The sequence below is a fragment of the Cervus elaphus genome, chromosome 11, assembly GCF_910594005.1.
Source record: "Cervus elaphus chromosome 11, mCerEla1.1, whole genome shotgun sequence".
Taxonomy (NCBI): Eukaryota; Metazoa; Chordata; class Mammalia; order Artiodactyla; family Cervidae; genus Cervus; species Cervus elaphus.
Genome location: NC_057825.1, coordinates 95,964,712 through 95,981,664, shown reverse-complemented (window position 1 = coordinate 95,981,664; position 16,953 = coordinate 95,964,712). Strand labels below are relative to the sequence as shown.

Here is a 16,953-nt window from a genome sequence, read left to right as displayed (position 1 = left end):
CCAAAATACATTTTTTGTGTGTGTTGGGGGAAAAAAAAATCAAAATACTGGCTCTAACATTGGAAATTAAGGAGAAACGATGGTGTTTAGCCCAATTACAGTTTTATGGATGAGATGATGTGTTCTAATTGCATTTGAAGTGGGAAGTTGAGAAGATGAGCAACTGGTTTCTCTATATAGACTGAGAATGTGAGGGGCCTATTGGATGCTGACTTCTGCTTGTGTATTTCCTGTTCTTCTGTGTTTATGAAACTACATGCTGTGGTCAGTGCTTCTGCTCCCAGGGATATTCCAGTCCTTGGCGCTGTCATCTTCTTGATGTAATCTGTTTGCAGCCCTCAGCTCACTGGTTGCTAATGAGTGTGAATGCCACCCTGATATTAGAGTGATTCTGAGTGATCCTGCAGGGCTCTATCCTCTTGGTGTAGGTTTGGGGCTTAGGATTTTCTGTGCTGTGGTCTTCTGTAACCTTTTTCCTCGTTGAGGATGGTAGCTGAATGTAATAAACTGGCTCATAACAGCTGAAATGTCCCTGAAGAGATGACTCCACGGGGGAGCGAGGGAAGATGTATTAGACTGGGCTGGACCTTCCCCAGGACGGAGTGCCCGCCCTCACTTAGGCCCGCTGTTCATACAGGGTGAATCATGCACATTCATTTGTCACGTTTAGCCTTCTGTTGTTGTTCAGTCGCTCAGTCGTGTCCAGCTACTTGCGACTCCATGGACTGCAGCCTGCCAGGCTTCCCTGTCCTTCACCATCTCCCGGAATTTGCTCAGACTCATGTCCATTGTGTTGGTGATGCCATCCAACCTCTGCTGCCCCCTTCTCCTGCCCCCCATCTTTCGCAGCATCAGGGTCTTTTCCAGTGAGTCGGCTCTTCACATCAGGTAGTCAGAGTATTACTCAGTTGACCTAGACCCGTGCTGTGTAGTATGGTTGCCATCAAGAACAGGGAGGGTGAGAGTGGGTATTTAAATTTATTTATAAATTAATTAACGTGAAGTAAACGTTAAAGCTTCAGTCCTCAATGACACGAGTACATTCCAAGTCTCCAGTAGCCCCATGGCACATAACACCTTTCCACCGTCACGGAAAACTATCCCGTCAGCACTGGATAGCCTCTTAGAATTGTTTGTATTGTCATAGTCCTGTGATTCATTTGAATAGTGACAACACGTGGAATTTAACAAGGAGAGTTATCAAGTCAACAAGCTGAGTCTCATGGTCAAAGTCAGGATCAAGGACTGCTGTGGTTTACAGAGGCTGTGCAGACACTGGGGTCTACACCAGCCAATAAGTATCGTGTGGCAGGGCCAGGGCCGTCTGGGTATCCTCTGAGCAGACGTGACGGCTGTCAGAGAACTGAGACAGCTGTGTAAAGAAGGCCTTCCCGTATATGTATAAAGTTACAGAGAGATTTTTCTTTACGTTTGGTACAGGATGTAGAATCCTATATAGAATCCTACCAATTACTACTGTCTCTATAGCTGGACGTTCTGTAAAGTGATACTTGGTCTTACACACAGAAACAGATAGAATTCAAATTCAGTTGGGTATTTTGTCATAGTTCTTCCATCTGTAAGCTCCACGTGGGACTCGGGAAAGCCCACGTGGAAGATTTGACCTCTTGCTGGTATTCAGGAGCCTCTTGGCTGATGAATCACATCATTATCCTTTGGAACTAATGCTGAGTCCTCCAGACAACAGGGTGGAAAGGTCGACACTGTCCTTGATTATTCAATACTAAGAACTGTAGGAGCAGCATTGAAATTGCTCGTTGGTAGTAACCAGGGTATGGAGCGGAGTCCAGCGCAGCACTGAGGAGCATGGGGACAGCCTGCACGTATATTCGAGAATCTGGAAAGTGAACCAGTGCCTGACCTCTCAGCATTGATCTCTCATTGGTTTGGATGGATCGACAGAGAAGGGCATGTTTGCAGAAGACTGCTGAAGGAGCTGAGTTCCACCACGATACTGACCTGTGCTCTTCTTACTGTTTCAGTAAAATACGAAAGGATCAAATTCCTGGTCATTGCTCTGAAGAGCTCTGTGGAAGTCTACGCGTGGGCACCCAAGCCATATCACAAATTCATGGCCTTTAAGGTAATAACGTCAAGTGCACTTAAAAATAGTATCAGCCATGCACACCGTGACCAAGAGCCAGGGAATAAGTTGGCTGATCATTCATTTAAAACTGTGCTGTTAGAAGGGGGACAGCAAGTATGGAATCAAAATTGAAATACATGTGTATGTCTATGATACCATGGGCTTCCCTGGTAGCTCAGCTGGTAAAGAAGCCTCCTACAGTTCAGGAGACCCCGGTTCAATTCCTGGGTTGGAAGATCCCCTGGAGAAGGGATAGGCTACCCACTTCAGTATTCATGGGCTTCCCTGATGGCTCAGATGGTATAAAGAATCCGCCTGCAGGGCAGGAGCCCTGGGTTCGATCCCTGGGTTGGGAACATCCCCTGGAGAAGGGAATGGCTACCCACTCCAGTATTCTGGCCTGAAGAATACTGGACTATATAGTCCATGGGGTCACAAAGAGTTGGACTTGACTGGGTGACTTTCACTTTCAATTTTTTATCAGCAGTAGGAGCTCCCAGGTATATATCTGTTCAGTAGGACTAATTAAGAGTGAAGTTACAGAAATTCTTAATGACATAGTGATGTATATTATACATTAAATAGAATAAGTATTTAAAAATATGTATAGTATACTATTTTTTGTTTCAAGAAAAATACTGACAGTTATTTTGTGGGTGTTTTTTAATATTTTTTTGTAAGTCTAGGCTGCACTAGATACAATTTTTAGTTAAAAATGATATTACTATGACACTAGATATATAAATCACTTAATAAATATCACTTCTGATGTTTATTAGACATAAAACTTTAAGCATCACCCTGGGCCTATTTTAGTGCAGGGTGAGAAATTAAGAATTTTTTTTTAAATAAAAAATGATTGTTTACTTATTTTTTAAAATAGTTTTGACATGTTAAGGGTAGGCCTCCATTATCTGGAAAATTGACATATTTAGATGGCTTATTTGATTCTCCAGTAAAGCAAGATAAATGGGGTTATCATACTTGCTTTAAAATAAAGCCACATATTATTGACTAAAAGCAATTGGTTGTGAAGTTACAATTATCTTTTGAGATCTGATCTTAATCACCTTCATGGACCAAGTACTGTCCTCATTGTTTTATAAATAAATAGCTTACTCGGATCTGTCTCATAAGCTGTAGGTGTTGACGTTACAGGCCACCCAGGCTGTTACAGTACATGGTAGCCTCTCATTACCACTGTTAAACGAGTTGGAAAGTTAAAGTGGAAGTTTGAGTAGCTCTGTAGAGACTGTGATGACCACACTGATAAATTCTCCATATATGTCTCTTGCAGCACTCCTCTCTCTCTCCATCATCTGCATTAGAGTAGTTGATGCTAGCAGATAAAAGCAAAATAAAGACTCACCGTGTGGAGTATTTTTGCTTTTGGTTTTGCCAGGGTGCTTCAGTCATTGAGTAACTGAGCGCCTGGGTCTGGCTTCTCCAGGTGGAACCGTCAGACATAAGTTCTGCTCATCTCACTGCTGCTTCTCGCCTGCTTCTTTGCAGTCGTTTGGCGAGCTGGTGCACAAGCCATTGCTGGTGGATCTCACTGTTGAGGAAGGCCAGAGGCTGAAAGTGATCTATGGATCCTGTGCTGGATTCCATGCCGTTGATGTGGACTCAGGATCGGTCTATGACATTTACCTACCAACACACGTAAGAAAGAACCCACACTCTATGGTTGGTTGACTGGCTTCACTGTGTTTTGACTTTTCTCTCTGCTCTGCTCAGGGCACTAACACGGGCAGGGCCCCTCACTCCCCTTTGCGGTGGGGGTGAGTATTTCAGTGACCTGCCCTCTTCAGCAGCTCTCTGCTCCTGTCTCTGAAGCCCTCCCAAGACGCGCCTAGCCCTGCTTTCACTAACACGGGATGGGAGGGGGCGGCTGCTGGCAGGTCAGGACAACCATGGGGCGGGACTGTTAGAGGAATGTAATGTATTCCATGGAGCCCATGGTCCAAGTATATTCCGGGGGCCTCAGGAGATGTGAAATGAGCAGCATGTAGGGCGTATCAGAGGTAGACTTGCAGATACATATGACATCACGTGGGTTCTCCACTATGTCGTCCAGTTGCTGTGTTTATCACTAGGACCAGAGCCAGTGCCTCTACACAAGACACTCTTATTAAGCCCGTGTGCAGGGGTAGAAGTGGCCACCGATGTGCTTTCCTGTGCTCTGTCCCCTTCTCCAGATCCAGTGTAGCATCAAACCCCACGCGATCATCATCCTCCCCAACACGGACGGCATGGAGCTCCTGGTATGCTATGAAGATGAAGGGGTTTATGTGAACACCTACGGGAGGATCACCAAGGATGTGGTTCTGCAGTGGGGCGAGATGCCAACGTCTGTAGGTACGTGTCCCTGAGCGGAAGAGGTCATGTTTGTTAAAGTAGAGCCTTTCCTGAAAATGTGTGTGTTTCAGATATTGGTGTTACGTGGTGTTCAGACCGTTTGGCCATTTAACAGAGCGGTTGGCAGTAGGTGGTGGGAAAGGTAGATTGTAGACTGTGATGCGTCATAGTCTTATGTTAGGACAAAATCTTAAGCAGTTTTTTTTTTTTTTAATCAATTTATTTATTTTGTTAGTCAGGCGCTAAGTTGTGTCCAGCTCTTGGCGGCCACATGGACTGCAGCATGCCAGGCTTCCCTGTCCTTTATGGTCTCCTGGAGCTTGCTCAAACTCACGTCCATTGAATCAGTGATGCCATCAAATCATCTCATCCTCTGTTGCCCACCTTCTCCTCCGGCCCTCAATGTTTCCCAGTATCAGGGTCTTTTCTAAAGAGCTGGCTCTTCCCATCTCTTTTTAAAAATAAATTCATTTATTATCTCTCTGACTCTGCTGGGTCCCTGTTGCTGCACGGGTTTTTCTCTAGCTGTGGCGAGTAGGAGCTGCTCTCTCCTCATGGTGTGTAGGCTTCTCTTTGTGGTGGCTTCTCCTGATGTGGAGCACACCTCTAGGGTGTGTGGGTCAGTAGTTGTGGCTCACAGGCTTAGCTGCTCCACGGCATGTGGGATCTTCCCAGATCAGGAATCGAACCCATGTCTCCTGCATTGGCAGGCAGGTTCTTTACCACTGAGCCACCAGAGAAGCCCCAAGTAATTACTTCTTAAAGCTCTGCCTTCACAGTCCTTCATTTAATCTAAGGCAGCCAGCCAGGGACAGTAAGACAGATGTAGTTGTGACTAATGGGTGGAAGGCAAGGGGAACAGGAAGGTAAGTGATGCTGTGGCCATCTCATGGCCCAGCCGCAGTCCACACATAGCCTCTGACCTTCTCTGTCCTAAAGACTGATGTCTGGAACCTTGTTGGCTCCAAGTTTATTTCCCCAAACTACTTTGATTTTATAGCAGCCAAGTCGCTGGCTCTGTGCACTTGCCTTCTCTTCTCCCTGGTAATTGGCATGAGGAAAATATAAGCTAAACTGTGGACAGGGACTGGGGGTGCTGCTCCAGCATGTCCTTCTCAGAGGCATCAGCAGACTCAATTGATAGTTCAGAACATCACCTTCCAGGATGAACCACAAGGTTGCACGTGTAGAGTTCCTTACATCAGTGGGCCCCATCCTTCTTGGCACCAGGGGCCAGTTTTGTGGAAGACGTGGGAGAGGAGGGATAGTTTGGGGATGAGTCAAGCACATTATATTTATTGTGTACTTTATTTCTGTTATTACATCAGCTCCTCCTCAGATCATCATGCATTAGATTCTGGAGGTTGGGGACCCCAGATTCTGGAGGTTTGGGGCCCCTGTATTACAAAAACCTCCAAATGCCAGCTGTTTAGAGGGGTGGGGGTGGGTGGGTGTGTGTGTGTGTGTGTGTGTGTGTGTGTATGTATGTGTATATGAAACCTGAGCAGCTTCTTTCCGTGGCTGTTTCCTCATCTTTAACAATATGTGTTTTCCTCTCTCAAAAAGCATATATTCGATCCAATCAGACGATGGGCTGGGGAGAAAAGGCCATAGAGATCCGATCTGTGGAAACTGGCCACTTGGATGGCGTGTTTATGCACAAAAGGGCTCAAAGGCTGAAATTCCTGTGTGAACGCAATGACAAGGTAACAGTCTCTTTAGGGATTCTTTTTAAATGTTATCTTTCAGCAGTGGTTTATTTTCCATAGGGTTCAGTGAAGCCTTTCCGTGGGATTTTGATAGATTCTGAACTAACTTTATCAAGAACTTTTCAGTAGTGACTTTTTAGAGCTGTTAATGGAGGTCAGGATATATTTTATTTTGTTTTTGTTGAGGGGGTGGACATGTTTATCTCTGCAGAAATCATTCTGTGTTGGGTTTTTGTTGTCTTTTGAGTGTTTTTTTTTTTTCCCCATTAGGTGGCCTGTCTGGGCTATGTTTAGTTTAGGGATAGAAAAGGTTGAAGCTCCCAGTTTAGATGGATGGAACTCTTTTGTGATTAGAAAGAACCCTCATGCACATTTAAATAATAGGGGAAATTTCCCTTCCCCTGATATATGCTTGAAATACATCACTTGTTAGTCCTTCTTTTGAGTATTGACATAACTGCATTGTTTTCCTGGCACAAGTGCCTAAAAGGAGAAATTATTTTATGCAAAAGCAGGAGTGCTGCCTACAGGTGAGACCTGTGAGACCCCAGAGCGTCAAAGCCCAAGTTAAAACCTTTGCTTTTCCAAACTGGCCACATCGTTTTCTTATCTAGGAATCCCTTCCTCCCCAAACCAGCCTTGGAGTGGAGCAGACAACTGGCCAAGGGTGCTGACCCCTCTGGCCTTTTCTAAGCTTAGATTTCTCTCTCGTCTGTCACTTGGATGAAAATATGTCTGACTACCTGAGGTAGCCCATGACAGCCTTAGAAACATTTCCACCTCTTGCTTCACATTAAAACACATTAAGCCTCCAGTCACCAGACCTCAGGCTGACTTCTCAGATGAAGAGGAGCTGTCGTTTCTACTTGGCAGGTGGGCCTCCCGCCCAGCTAGGTGCTCTGCTCAGGTCCACATCCCCCCAGCCCACTTCCTGCTGCAGTCCAGTCCTCTGGCTCATTCGCCGGTGCACTTAACCTACATAATATCTCCCAAATCTTTTACCTTGGAAACCCATGTAACTGCAGAGCTAACCCAGGATTTTACCAGCTTCGGGGCTTACATTTTCCTAAGTTTAGTTTAGTGGAGCCATAACCACGGTATTCTTTGAACTTCAGGCATTTAAATTTTTTTTTTTTAAATCATTCATGAAGTCATACCTATCAGGGTTTGTTAATAAAAGGCACAAAACTAAATTATATATGTATTTGACAGTAGAGTCCTGTGAAATAACCAAGACATTTCAGTTTCACTTTTTAAAAGAGAAAAACAAGGCAGCTGAGTCGCCTCCCCACTGGTCACTGAGTTTGCCCAACACATTGATCTTTCGGAAGGTGTTAACGGTGGAGGTGAGCACAGATGATCCAGTTTGGGGAACATCTTGTTTTCTCTGTGTTCTCACAATAGGGCATGAGGTGCAGAGTCACCCCTTGGCTAAGGAGTCTTCCTAAGTTAAGGAAATGTTAGTCGTTCAGCCTCCTCCGGCTCTTTGTGACTCCCTGGGCTGTAGGCCCACCAGGCTTCCGCGTCCATGGAATTCTACAGGCAAGAATAGTGGAGTGGGCTGCCACTCCTGCTCCAGGGGATCTTCCTGACCCAGGTCTCCCCTGGTAGGTTCTTTACCTCGGAGCCCCCAGAGAAGCCCTGCTAGTGGAGATGCAAAGTGGCTCCTTACTGGTGAATGGACATCACCCCAGACTTCCTTTGGGAGGGGGCCTCCGGGCTCCTGCTCACCCCTCTCCCCCTCACCCCTCTCCCCCTGCAGGTATTCTTTGCCTCGGTCCGGTCTGGGGGCAGCAGCCAGGTTTACTTCATGACGCTCGGCAGGACCTCTCTTCTGAGCTGGTAGGAGCGGCGGGCTAGGCTGCCGGCCCCGGAGGTGTCGACCATGAGAACCCGGAGATCCTGGCAACTGGAGCGCGGAGCTGCCCGGGCCGCGTGGGCGGGGGTCTCCTCCCCGCCCCCACCCGCTCTTACCAGTTCATCCCCATTCTCTTCTTGTCCTGTTCGAAATAAATCGAGGCTGCATCGCAGCTGGTGCTGTCGAGACTGCCATCAGGTGCTATCCGTGCTGGGATGGAGCGGCGGGCAGAACGCATGCGCATTCCCTCCAGCTCCAGTGTTCGTGTCTGCGGCTCCATCCTGGGGCGTCTGCGGGTGGAGACCGGACGCCGGCGGGGGGGTTGGCAGGTGTAAACGTGCGCTCGAGGAGCAGGTCGCTGAAGCCAAGAGCAGATTTAATATAGTAACATTAACAACGTATTTAATTGACATTTCTTTTTTTTTTTTTTTTGTAATGTGACCATATGTGGACAAAGAAGAAGGTGCAGGTTTAAGAAGTTAATATTTATAAAATGTGAAAGACACAGTTACTAGGATAACTTTTTTGTGGGTGGGGCTTGGGAGGCGGGTGGGTGGGTTTAGGGACCCATTTGGTTTCTTGGGTTGTTTTTTTTTTTTTTTTTGGCCAAGAACTCAGTCGTTTTTCTGTGTACCAAGTTTTGCCTAAAATCACGTGCAGATGATTCTTTTAAAAAAAAAGGAAAAAGAAAGGGTGTGCATTTGTATCCTGCCCAGAACCTTGTTGTGTGACAGTATTAGCGCTGCCTCGGTCAAAGGTTTAATTTTTGTTTAAACCTGGAAGTGCAACAGCAGTTTCACCATGATCGGCACTTGCAGAGGGGAAGAAAAAATCTTTTTCAACCACGTGTTTATTTTTTCGCCTACCTCATTGTTTTTAATGCATTAAGAGGTGGTTTAGTTTCTATGTCTTTGGAGGAAAACATTAATGTTTAACCTTAATACCAAAACGATCCGATTGAAGTTTGACTGTTATTTCGTCATGTCTCAGTAGGCACAAGAGAAATTGTCCCCGAAGTTGGGAAACAGCCATGAGGTTTGTCCGCTGATGGGCACGTCTGCTTTCTGAGCTGAGAAAGCAGATCACACCATTTTCCACCAGATTCATCAGTGGTGGTGGTAGACGGACAGGCGGCCATTGCCCACAGCACACGGGGCCTCGCTGTACTCAGCTCGGAGCTTGCAGACAGGTGGTCATTTGGGGGACAACCCCACAAACTGTCGACAGTGTTGCCGGAACCTTTCCTTGGGGCCGGGGGTGTTTCCCTTTTTCTAAAAATGCAATGCACTAAAACTATTTTAAGAATGTAGTTAATACTGCTCATTCATAAGATAGCATCTTCCTGCGTTTCGGGTGTGATATCAGAGCCCTGGCTTCTCGAGTGCTCTCCCTTGCTCTCTCTCTCTGCGCGCTCTCTCTGTTTTTTAAACCAGTTTTACTTTATGAATATGTTCATGACATTTGTAATAAATGTCTTGGGTAATAATTGGTTTCATGGCTTCTGGTCACTGGCTTCCTCTGAGGATGTTGGTTATATTGATTACTTGTTAAAGGGTGGCTGTCCTCTGGCAGAGTTCTGATGGGAATCTCACTCACCAAACAAAAGCTTGGTGTGGCCTAGGCTTATTCCTCCTCTGTGGTGAATTTGCTTTTATGACATCAAAGCAGAGGTTTTCCGCCCCAAGAAATTAACAATCACTTGCACCTGTTTGCTGAGTCTGCCCCCCACCCCCACCCCCAAAGCCGCATCCCGTTTGGCATCCACTTTGACCCATTGTTCTCTTCCTCCTGGGTCAGCATTTTTGCCAGAGGCTCCCGCTTTGAATTTCAGAAATGTAGTGAAGAGTACACACACTCACAAATGCAGAAACAACAGCTGAGCACGTACACCCACCACAGCAGCAACTGCTGAGAAAGCCTGCCTCTGTGTTGGAAGGATCCAGGCTGGGCAAACAGGCTTCCCATGCGTGTTGACTTCAGCGTAGTGCTGGCGTCTAAGGCCGAAAGAACCAGTTCTGTTCTGGTCACTTGTGCTTAAAGGAGAGAAGATCCGGGCGCTAATCCCGTCCTTGGCAGGAGTTCTGAGACTGGCCAGACTAGTCACTGCGGGGCTGCAGTCCCTGCCGCACCACTGCTGGTGATTCCCTTCTCGGGTTGGCTCTTGACCGGAGACGAAATGTGCCCTAGCAAACACGTGCGTCAGGATGAGAACGGACTGCATAGTGGGGTCAGCTGTAGCCCCTCCCATGACTTCAGCGAAAGGTCAAGTTGGGCAAGTGTCTTTCAAAAAAATACTAAACTTCTGATACCAACATGAAAGATACAAACAGGTTGAGGATGATGGGCTTCAAGCTCAGGTCAGCGTGGGCCTGTCCTACCTGGGCAGCAGCTGGTGGTGGTGGAGTTGAACGTGATTGAATCCGTCAACTGGGCTTGGCTGACCGAGGTCAACCAGCCACTGGTCCCCTGGTTGGGTGCCTCGGGTCGCCTTCCTTGTCTGGGGTGTCCCTCCCTCCTTGGCCTTCCCGCCGTGCAGACCAACTTAGGTTGCTACAGTTTCAAGCAGGCGCCGGGTTAGCTTTCTTCATGGAAAATGGCAGGCTCTCTCCATTTCGTTCCTAACAGGGTAGTGACTTCACTCAAGTGCCAAGATGGCAAAATTAGCAGGAGAATTTAGTATTGTGCCGATACCACTAAATATGGAACCTAGAAAACCATGACAGCTCTTCCAAACAAAATACCAGTATGGCTCTAGGTTTAGTTGAAGCTTTAATAAGTGATACTTTTCTGTATTTAAAACGGAGTCGCTATATCGAGTGCAGTTTTTTGGTTTTTTTTTTTTACTTTTTCTCATGCACATGTTGTGTTGAAGAAAATGTTTACAAAAAATAGTTTTGTTACACTAATGGGCATCACATATTTATGGTCTATTTTTAAGTGATTTTTTATGGGTTATTTAGGCTTTCGTTTTAGTTGTAGTCCACTTAAATGATGGTTCATAATCCCTAATTTTGCCAATTATAAATTTGCTAAACGGTAATGCAAATGACAAGCTGCATTAAGTTTACTAATCAGAACTGCGAAGCAGACTGGTGGCAAGTACACACACAGCCTTCTTTTTTCAGTGCTAACTTGTCTTCTGTGTATTATGAAAATGACTGTTGTCCCTCTTCTCCCCCTTTTTTTGTCCTTAAATAAAGTAAAAGTGACACCTGTTTCATGTGGCATGAGTTTCAAATATATCTGTCCCTGCAGAATGTTCACTTTCTGTAAGGATCCTCCTTCCCTGGTGCTACCCCAAGGCCCGAGTGAGCAGCTCCCAGATTTTGCCATCTCCCTGAAGGGGGTGGCCCAGGGGATTCCCAGGCACAAGTTACAAAAGTGGCAAACATTTGTTTGGAGATCTTAGAATGAGGGCCTTCTCTAGTGGTCCAGTAGTTAAGAATCCACCTCCCTTGAAGGGGACATGGGTTTGATTCCTGCTCCAGGAAGATTCCACTTGCCCTGGAGCAGCTAAGCCCATGTGCCTCAACTGCAGAGCTGGAGCAACCCACTCAAAAGAAGCATTGTGCCACATGGGCAACCAAGAACCGACACAGCCAAGTAACTAAAATTTTATTTAAAATCTTAAAATGAAGTTGATAGCTCTTGATGGCCATGTTCCTGAAGCCAAAAGCAAAAGTAAAGCTTCTTAGGAAGAAACCGGGTTTTGTTTTTCCAAGCCTGAGTTGGATCAAGAAGTAAAATGCATGCTCTCTGTTCTGTAGCTAATTGGATGTTGGAAGGAACCCTTTCTCAAATTGGTGCATAAACAAGAACTGAAGCCTGATCATTAGAGCTCCTCCAGTGCAAAGTCATCATGGCCCTGCCATGGATGTGCTCTGTCAACACCCGTACACCCCCGCCCCCTAGCTTGGCAGGAACATTCCTCACTGGGTACATCCCAGGTCAGCCGTGGGTGTCAGCACTTTGCCGGAGCCCCCAAGTTGGGGAGGACTAGTCATGCAATTTCATCATCAATTGCACGTGTTGGTCAACTAGCTCCTCTCTGCTTCATGCTAGAAACACGTTCCTGCTTTAAGGTGAAAATAAACTTGGAAATACCTAGGCCACCTGCTCTAAGGTGAAAATAAAATACCTAGGCCACCAAATGAGCGAGTTCCCTTCCACCTCGTCTGTTGTAGCTGGTATGGGTGATGAGGAATAAACCTCCGGTGGTCTGTCATTCTGGACCCTTGTTCCAGCTTCCCTCCATTGGTGGGGATTTCACAGGTCAGGAGGGTCAAGTCATCCCCTCTAAGGATGACTTGGTGACACTGCTGCTCTCTTTGCCATCTAGGACTTAAACAGTGCCCATGCTTCACTTTAGCAGAAGTAGGTGCTGCGTTTTGCAAAGTAAAATGGCTAAGGAATTAAGCCATTTTCTCAGGAGAGCAGTAACAGGTGTTAGGGTAGGAGATGCTCATATCGTGTCATATGTGCGTTTCAGAATCTGCCTGGCACCCTTCCACCCCTGCCTCTGTCTGACCTGACTTCCTTGTGCTTGAAGTTCACCTCATTTCTCCTCTCTGATTCCCTGATGATGGCCCGATGTTACCTTGTTCGTTCTGTTTGTATCTGTATACAGACCCAGCATATGACAGTATTCTGGCAAATCCCGTGGACAGAGGAGCTGGGGGTGGGGCTGCAGTCCATGGGGCCGCAGAGATTCGGAAGTGACCGAGTCACTGAGCATGCATTTGAGCTGCGACTGGTTCTCACTGGCTTGCTACTCTAATTTCCTTGTCGTTTGCTTTAGTAGCTTGAAATAAACCCCCTGATGTTCATCTGAAGCGGAAGCCAGGCCCCTTTGCAGCATGGGGCTTGTGAGGAAGTGCCCTGGGGCAGCTAGGCCCCAGGAGGGCTGTGAGGCCCCGCCTACTCCAGGCAGGGACCACCCAGTCCTGGAGCAGACAGCCAGCCCCATTGGCTGCAAATTGGCTTCTTGTGAAGACAGTGTGGGACCTCGATGCCTAAATCTTACCTCCTAGTTTCCTTGGTTACAGGAAATTTGAATTCGATGGTCCGGCACAAAATTTACTGTTTTTATTGTGGTCTGAATTCTACAGTTTTGGCAGCTTCTCCCCCCAGAAGTTCCTGCTGCAGGGAGATGACGTGGATGGAGCATCAGTCAAGCAGCGCTGCTCGTTCCTCATTTGGAAACCAGAACTAAACTGCTTTTCTACAATAAACTATATTAAATACTGCCTTTGATTCTTTTATTGACAACTTTATTGAGGTGATCCATACCACACAATTCACCATTTAAAGTGTGCATGTAACTCCCATCAGAGATGGGCATACATCACCACAATCCATCTTTAAACATGGTTATCACCGCAAGAAGACAGCCTGTACCCCTTTGCCGCCATCCCTTGGTCCGCTCCCCTCCCATGCCCCTAAACGCCATGCAGTCTGCCATCCGCCCTCTCTTGATGTGGACGTGTCTCTTGGACGGTCCATGTCAGTCGTTTGTCACTGGTTCCTTTCGTTTCTCAAGATGTCTGGAGCTTCACCCTGGTGTAGCGCATGCTGATTCTTTCTCTGTGTTCTTCCTTTCTCTTGGCATCCCTCAGTTCATCATAGTTGCTCTTGTTGCCTTCTTTCAGCCTTAGGATCGATGGACCACTGCACTGAGAGCAGAGAAATTCATTTACTTTTCACCCACCCCCCACACACACACCCCAAGACTGAAATTGTGGGTTTCACCCAGCACTTCTCAGTTCCAAGTCACTTCTTAAGTTCTCCATTCCACCTTTGTGTCCAGACTCTGATTCCTGCCACTGTGCGGTTCACACAAGCACGCAGCCCATGCAGAAGTGGAGAAACAGTAGTGACTATAACTGCGTCACGGCGCGTTCGTGCGTGGCCCGGTGACTAACGCGGGCAGACTCTTCCATTCCTCTTGGCTCCCCCTGTCCTGTGGCTGGAATGCAGGGTGCGGCAGGTCACTGTCGCTAAGAGTCCAGGTTGTAACCTCCCTTTTGTTGAAGTACAACCCTCTCGTTAAACTGATGCTTTGATGGGCTTCCCAGGTGGGTCAGTGGTAAACATTTCACCTGCCAGTACAGGAGACGCAGGAGACCCCTGTGTGTGTTCAGTCCCGGGTTGGGAAGATCCCCTGGAGGAGGAAATGGCAACCTGCTCCAGCATCTTTGCCTGGGAAATCCTATGGACAGAGGAGTCCATGGAGTTGCAGAGTCGGACACGACAACAAATGCTTTGATACCATTCAGGAAAATCAGGTGCAGTCATTCTAGCACAGTGTTTGTGTTGAAGCCATTGTGGTTGTGAACCGGGTGTATCCTAAGTGAATGCTCCTGGAATCTGCCGGAAGTAAGGGCTTTTTGTGGAGGACCAAACTCTTGTCTTAGAAGAGATTTCCCCAAGATCAGTTCATCAAGTTCGGCTGAGAGTGTATTTGTAACCTCCATAAAACTGAACATGAAGTATCTGCACCAGAATAACTTGTTTTACACACAAAACAGTTTATCCATTCTGCCAGTGCTTCTGAAGCATCGTGCTTGGAGCCGCTGTGTTGCATGCTGAGCTTACTGTATAACGTGAAGGAAGAGGATCCAATTGTGGCTCAGACTCCAAAAGGAAGTTTATTATAAGGAATTGAAAGAGATGCTGGCCACCCTGCAGCCGTGGAGCACCCCAAGGCACCCTGAGGACAGGGTGGGACTCAGGAGAGAAGGACCCACAAGGTTGCAGGTGTGGACACCTAAGTCCTGTAGCAAGTTCCTAGCATGTGTCACATCACCTGGAGGACTTGTTAGAACCCATTGCAAATTCCAAGCCCAGCGTTTTGGGTTCAGGAGCTCTGAGGTGGGGCCAGAGAGTTTCAGGGGTTTCTGATACTGGTCTGGGACTATGCATAAGAACCTCCCCTTAAAAAGAATTCATTTGAATCAATTCTAATGAGATGGATGAAACTGGAGCCCTTTATACAGAGTGAAGTAAGCCAGAAAGATAAAGACCAATACAGGATACTAACACATATCTATGGAATGGTATATATATGGTATATATGGGATGGTAACGATAACCCTATATGCAAAACAGAAAAAGAGACACATGTACAGAACAGACTTTGGGACTCTGTGGGAGAAGGCGAGGGTGGGATGTTTCGAGAGAACAGCATCGAAACATGTATATTATCTAGGGTGAAACAGATCACGAGCCCAGGTTGGATGCATGAGACAAGTGCTCGGGCCTGGTGCACTGGGAGGACCCAGAGGAATCGGTTGGAGAGGGAGGTGGGAGGGGGGATTGGGATGGGGAATACATGTAAATCCATGGCTGATTCATGTCAATGTATGACAAAAACCACTACAATATTGTAAAGTAATTAGCCTCCAACTAATAAAAATAAATGGAAAAAAAAAAGAAGAAGAACCCCCCCCTTATATAGAAGTTAGTAAAAACAGGAAAAGTAAGGACAGTGGAAAATGCCTAAGATTAGCAGTTACTTGAGCCAAGTTCCACAATCAGAAGTATAGAGAGCACCCAGAGGGGAGATGGGCTATATCACTTGCCCGTATTTTTCTTAATCCCTCCTTACAAAGTTCTTAATGAGAAGGAATCAAGAGGCTGACACCCTGGTGGTTTACTTGGCGTATGCACATTTATTGATACAATGGATGTTTTGCTCTTGAAACAAATCCCACAAGGGCTTGTATTGGTCTTCTCACCCCGAGGCAGCCAGGTGTCTGCCTCTCACTTCCCTCCAGGATCAGTGATGGGTTTGCACTTCAGGCTAGATGGAGTTGTGTGTGTAATTGGGACTATGAATCTTCAGTTTTGTTCCATTAGTCTACTTATGCACAAATGCTACACTCTTAATGTTAGAGACTTTATAATTTGTTAAAATGCCTCTTGATTTATCAACTGTAAATGTTTATTTGTTGTTAAGTTGCTAAGTAGTGTTGGACTCTTTTGCAACCCCATGGACTGTAGCCTGTCAGACTTGTGAGATTTCCCAGGCAAGAATACTGGAGTGGGTTGCCAGTCCCTTCTCCAGGGGATCTTCCCAACCCAGGGATTGAACCTGTGTCTCCTGCATTGGCAGGCGGATTCTTTACCACTGAGCCACCTGGGAAGCCCTTTAAATGTTTAACTCCTTATTAGGAAGAACAAGACTTTGCCTAATTTACTCCTCCTTTCTTACTCCTTTCTCCAGCTTTTCAGAATTACACATTTTTATTCTTCTGTTATATTTTAAATTCTAAAATGTATTTTTAAAGGCACATTTAATTCTAAAATATTTTTTAATATTTTAAATTCTAAAAAGAGAATTAATTGTAAGATTCTAGCCTCTAGGGTGCATGTGCCTCAGTAGTTGCAGCTCCCGGGCTCTAGAGCGCAGGCTCAGTAGTGGTGCGTGGGCATAGTTGCTCCTCGGCCCCGTGGGATCTTTGCAGATCGGAGATTAAACCTGTGTCTCCTGCATGGTAGTGGATTCTTTGCCACTAAGCCACAGGGAAGCCCATTTTTGGTATTTTCTACCTCTCAAATTTTGCTTTACAACTTTTTTTAAAAGAGTTTCATTCTTAGTAACATTTTTCTATGGGTTGATCATGAAATTTGAAAATGGAGGTATAGTGTTTACATTAGTTCAGCTCTAAATGCTGTTCTCTACCTAATTGAGGAGTTGCTAGAACTACTTTTCACCCCTTACAGTCAAATGTTATGACCTCTCTTCCACTGAAGGGAAGATATTTCTTTTATCTGAATCTCACTGATGATCTTTTTCCATACTCTATTAATTGATCCAACTGTGGTTCTTATTTCAGCCATGGTTTTCCTACATAGATTTTCCCCCCTAGAATCCCAAAATACTTTTAAAGAAAGCTATATTCATCTTAACTTTCAAATCA

At 46.1% G+C, this 16,953-nt stretch overlaps 1 protein-coding gene across 50 annotated transcripts in view; it reads left to right on the top strand.

Annotated features, from left to right (window-relative positions):
• Nucleotides 1-11,247, top strand: part of MAP4K4 (mitogen-activated protein kinase kinase kinase kinase 4) — a 149,624-nt gene extending 138,377 nt beyond the window's left edge. For 37 of the 50 annotated variants that reach the window (XM_043918557.1, XM_043918565.1, XM_043918564.1 and 34 more), the window contains 5 exons: nt 2,004-2,104; nt 3,620-3,769; nt 4,306-4,465; nt 6,032-6,171; nt 7,937-11,247. In XM_043918557.1, the coding sequence (XP_043774492.1) occupies nt 2,004-2,104; nt 3,620-3,769; nt 4,306-4,465; nt 6,032-6,171; nt 7,937-8,020 (635 nt within the window). In that variant the 3' untranslated portion in view covers nt 8,021-11,247. Of the gene's footprint in view, nt 1-2,003; nt 2,105-3,619; nt 3,794-4,305; nt 4,466-6,031; nt 6,172-7,936 lie in introns of all 50 variants that reach the window. The other 13 variants (XM_043918563.1, XM_043918552.1, XM_043918549.1 and 10 more) reach the window with 1 other exon arrangement.
• The last annotated feature ends 5,706 nt before the right edge of the window (nt 11,248-16,953 follow it).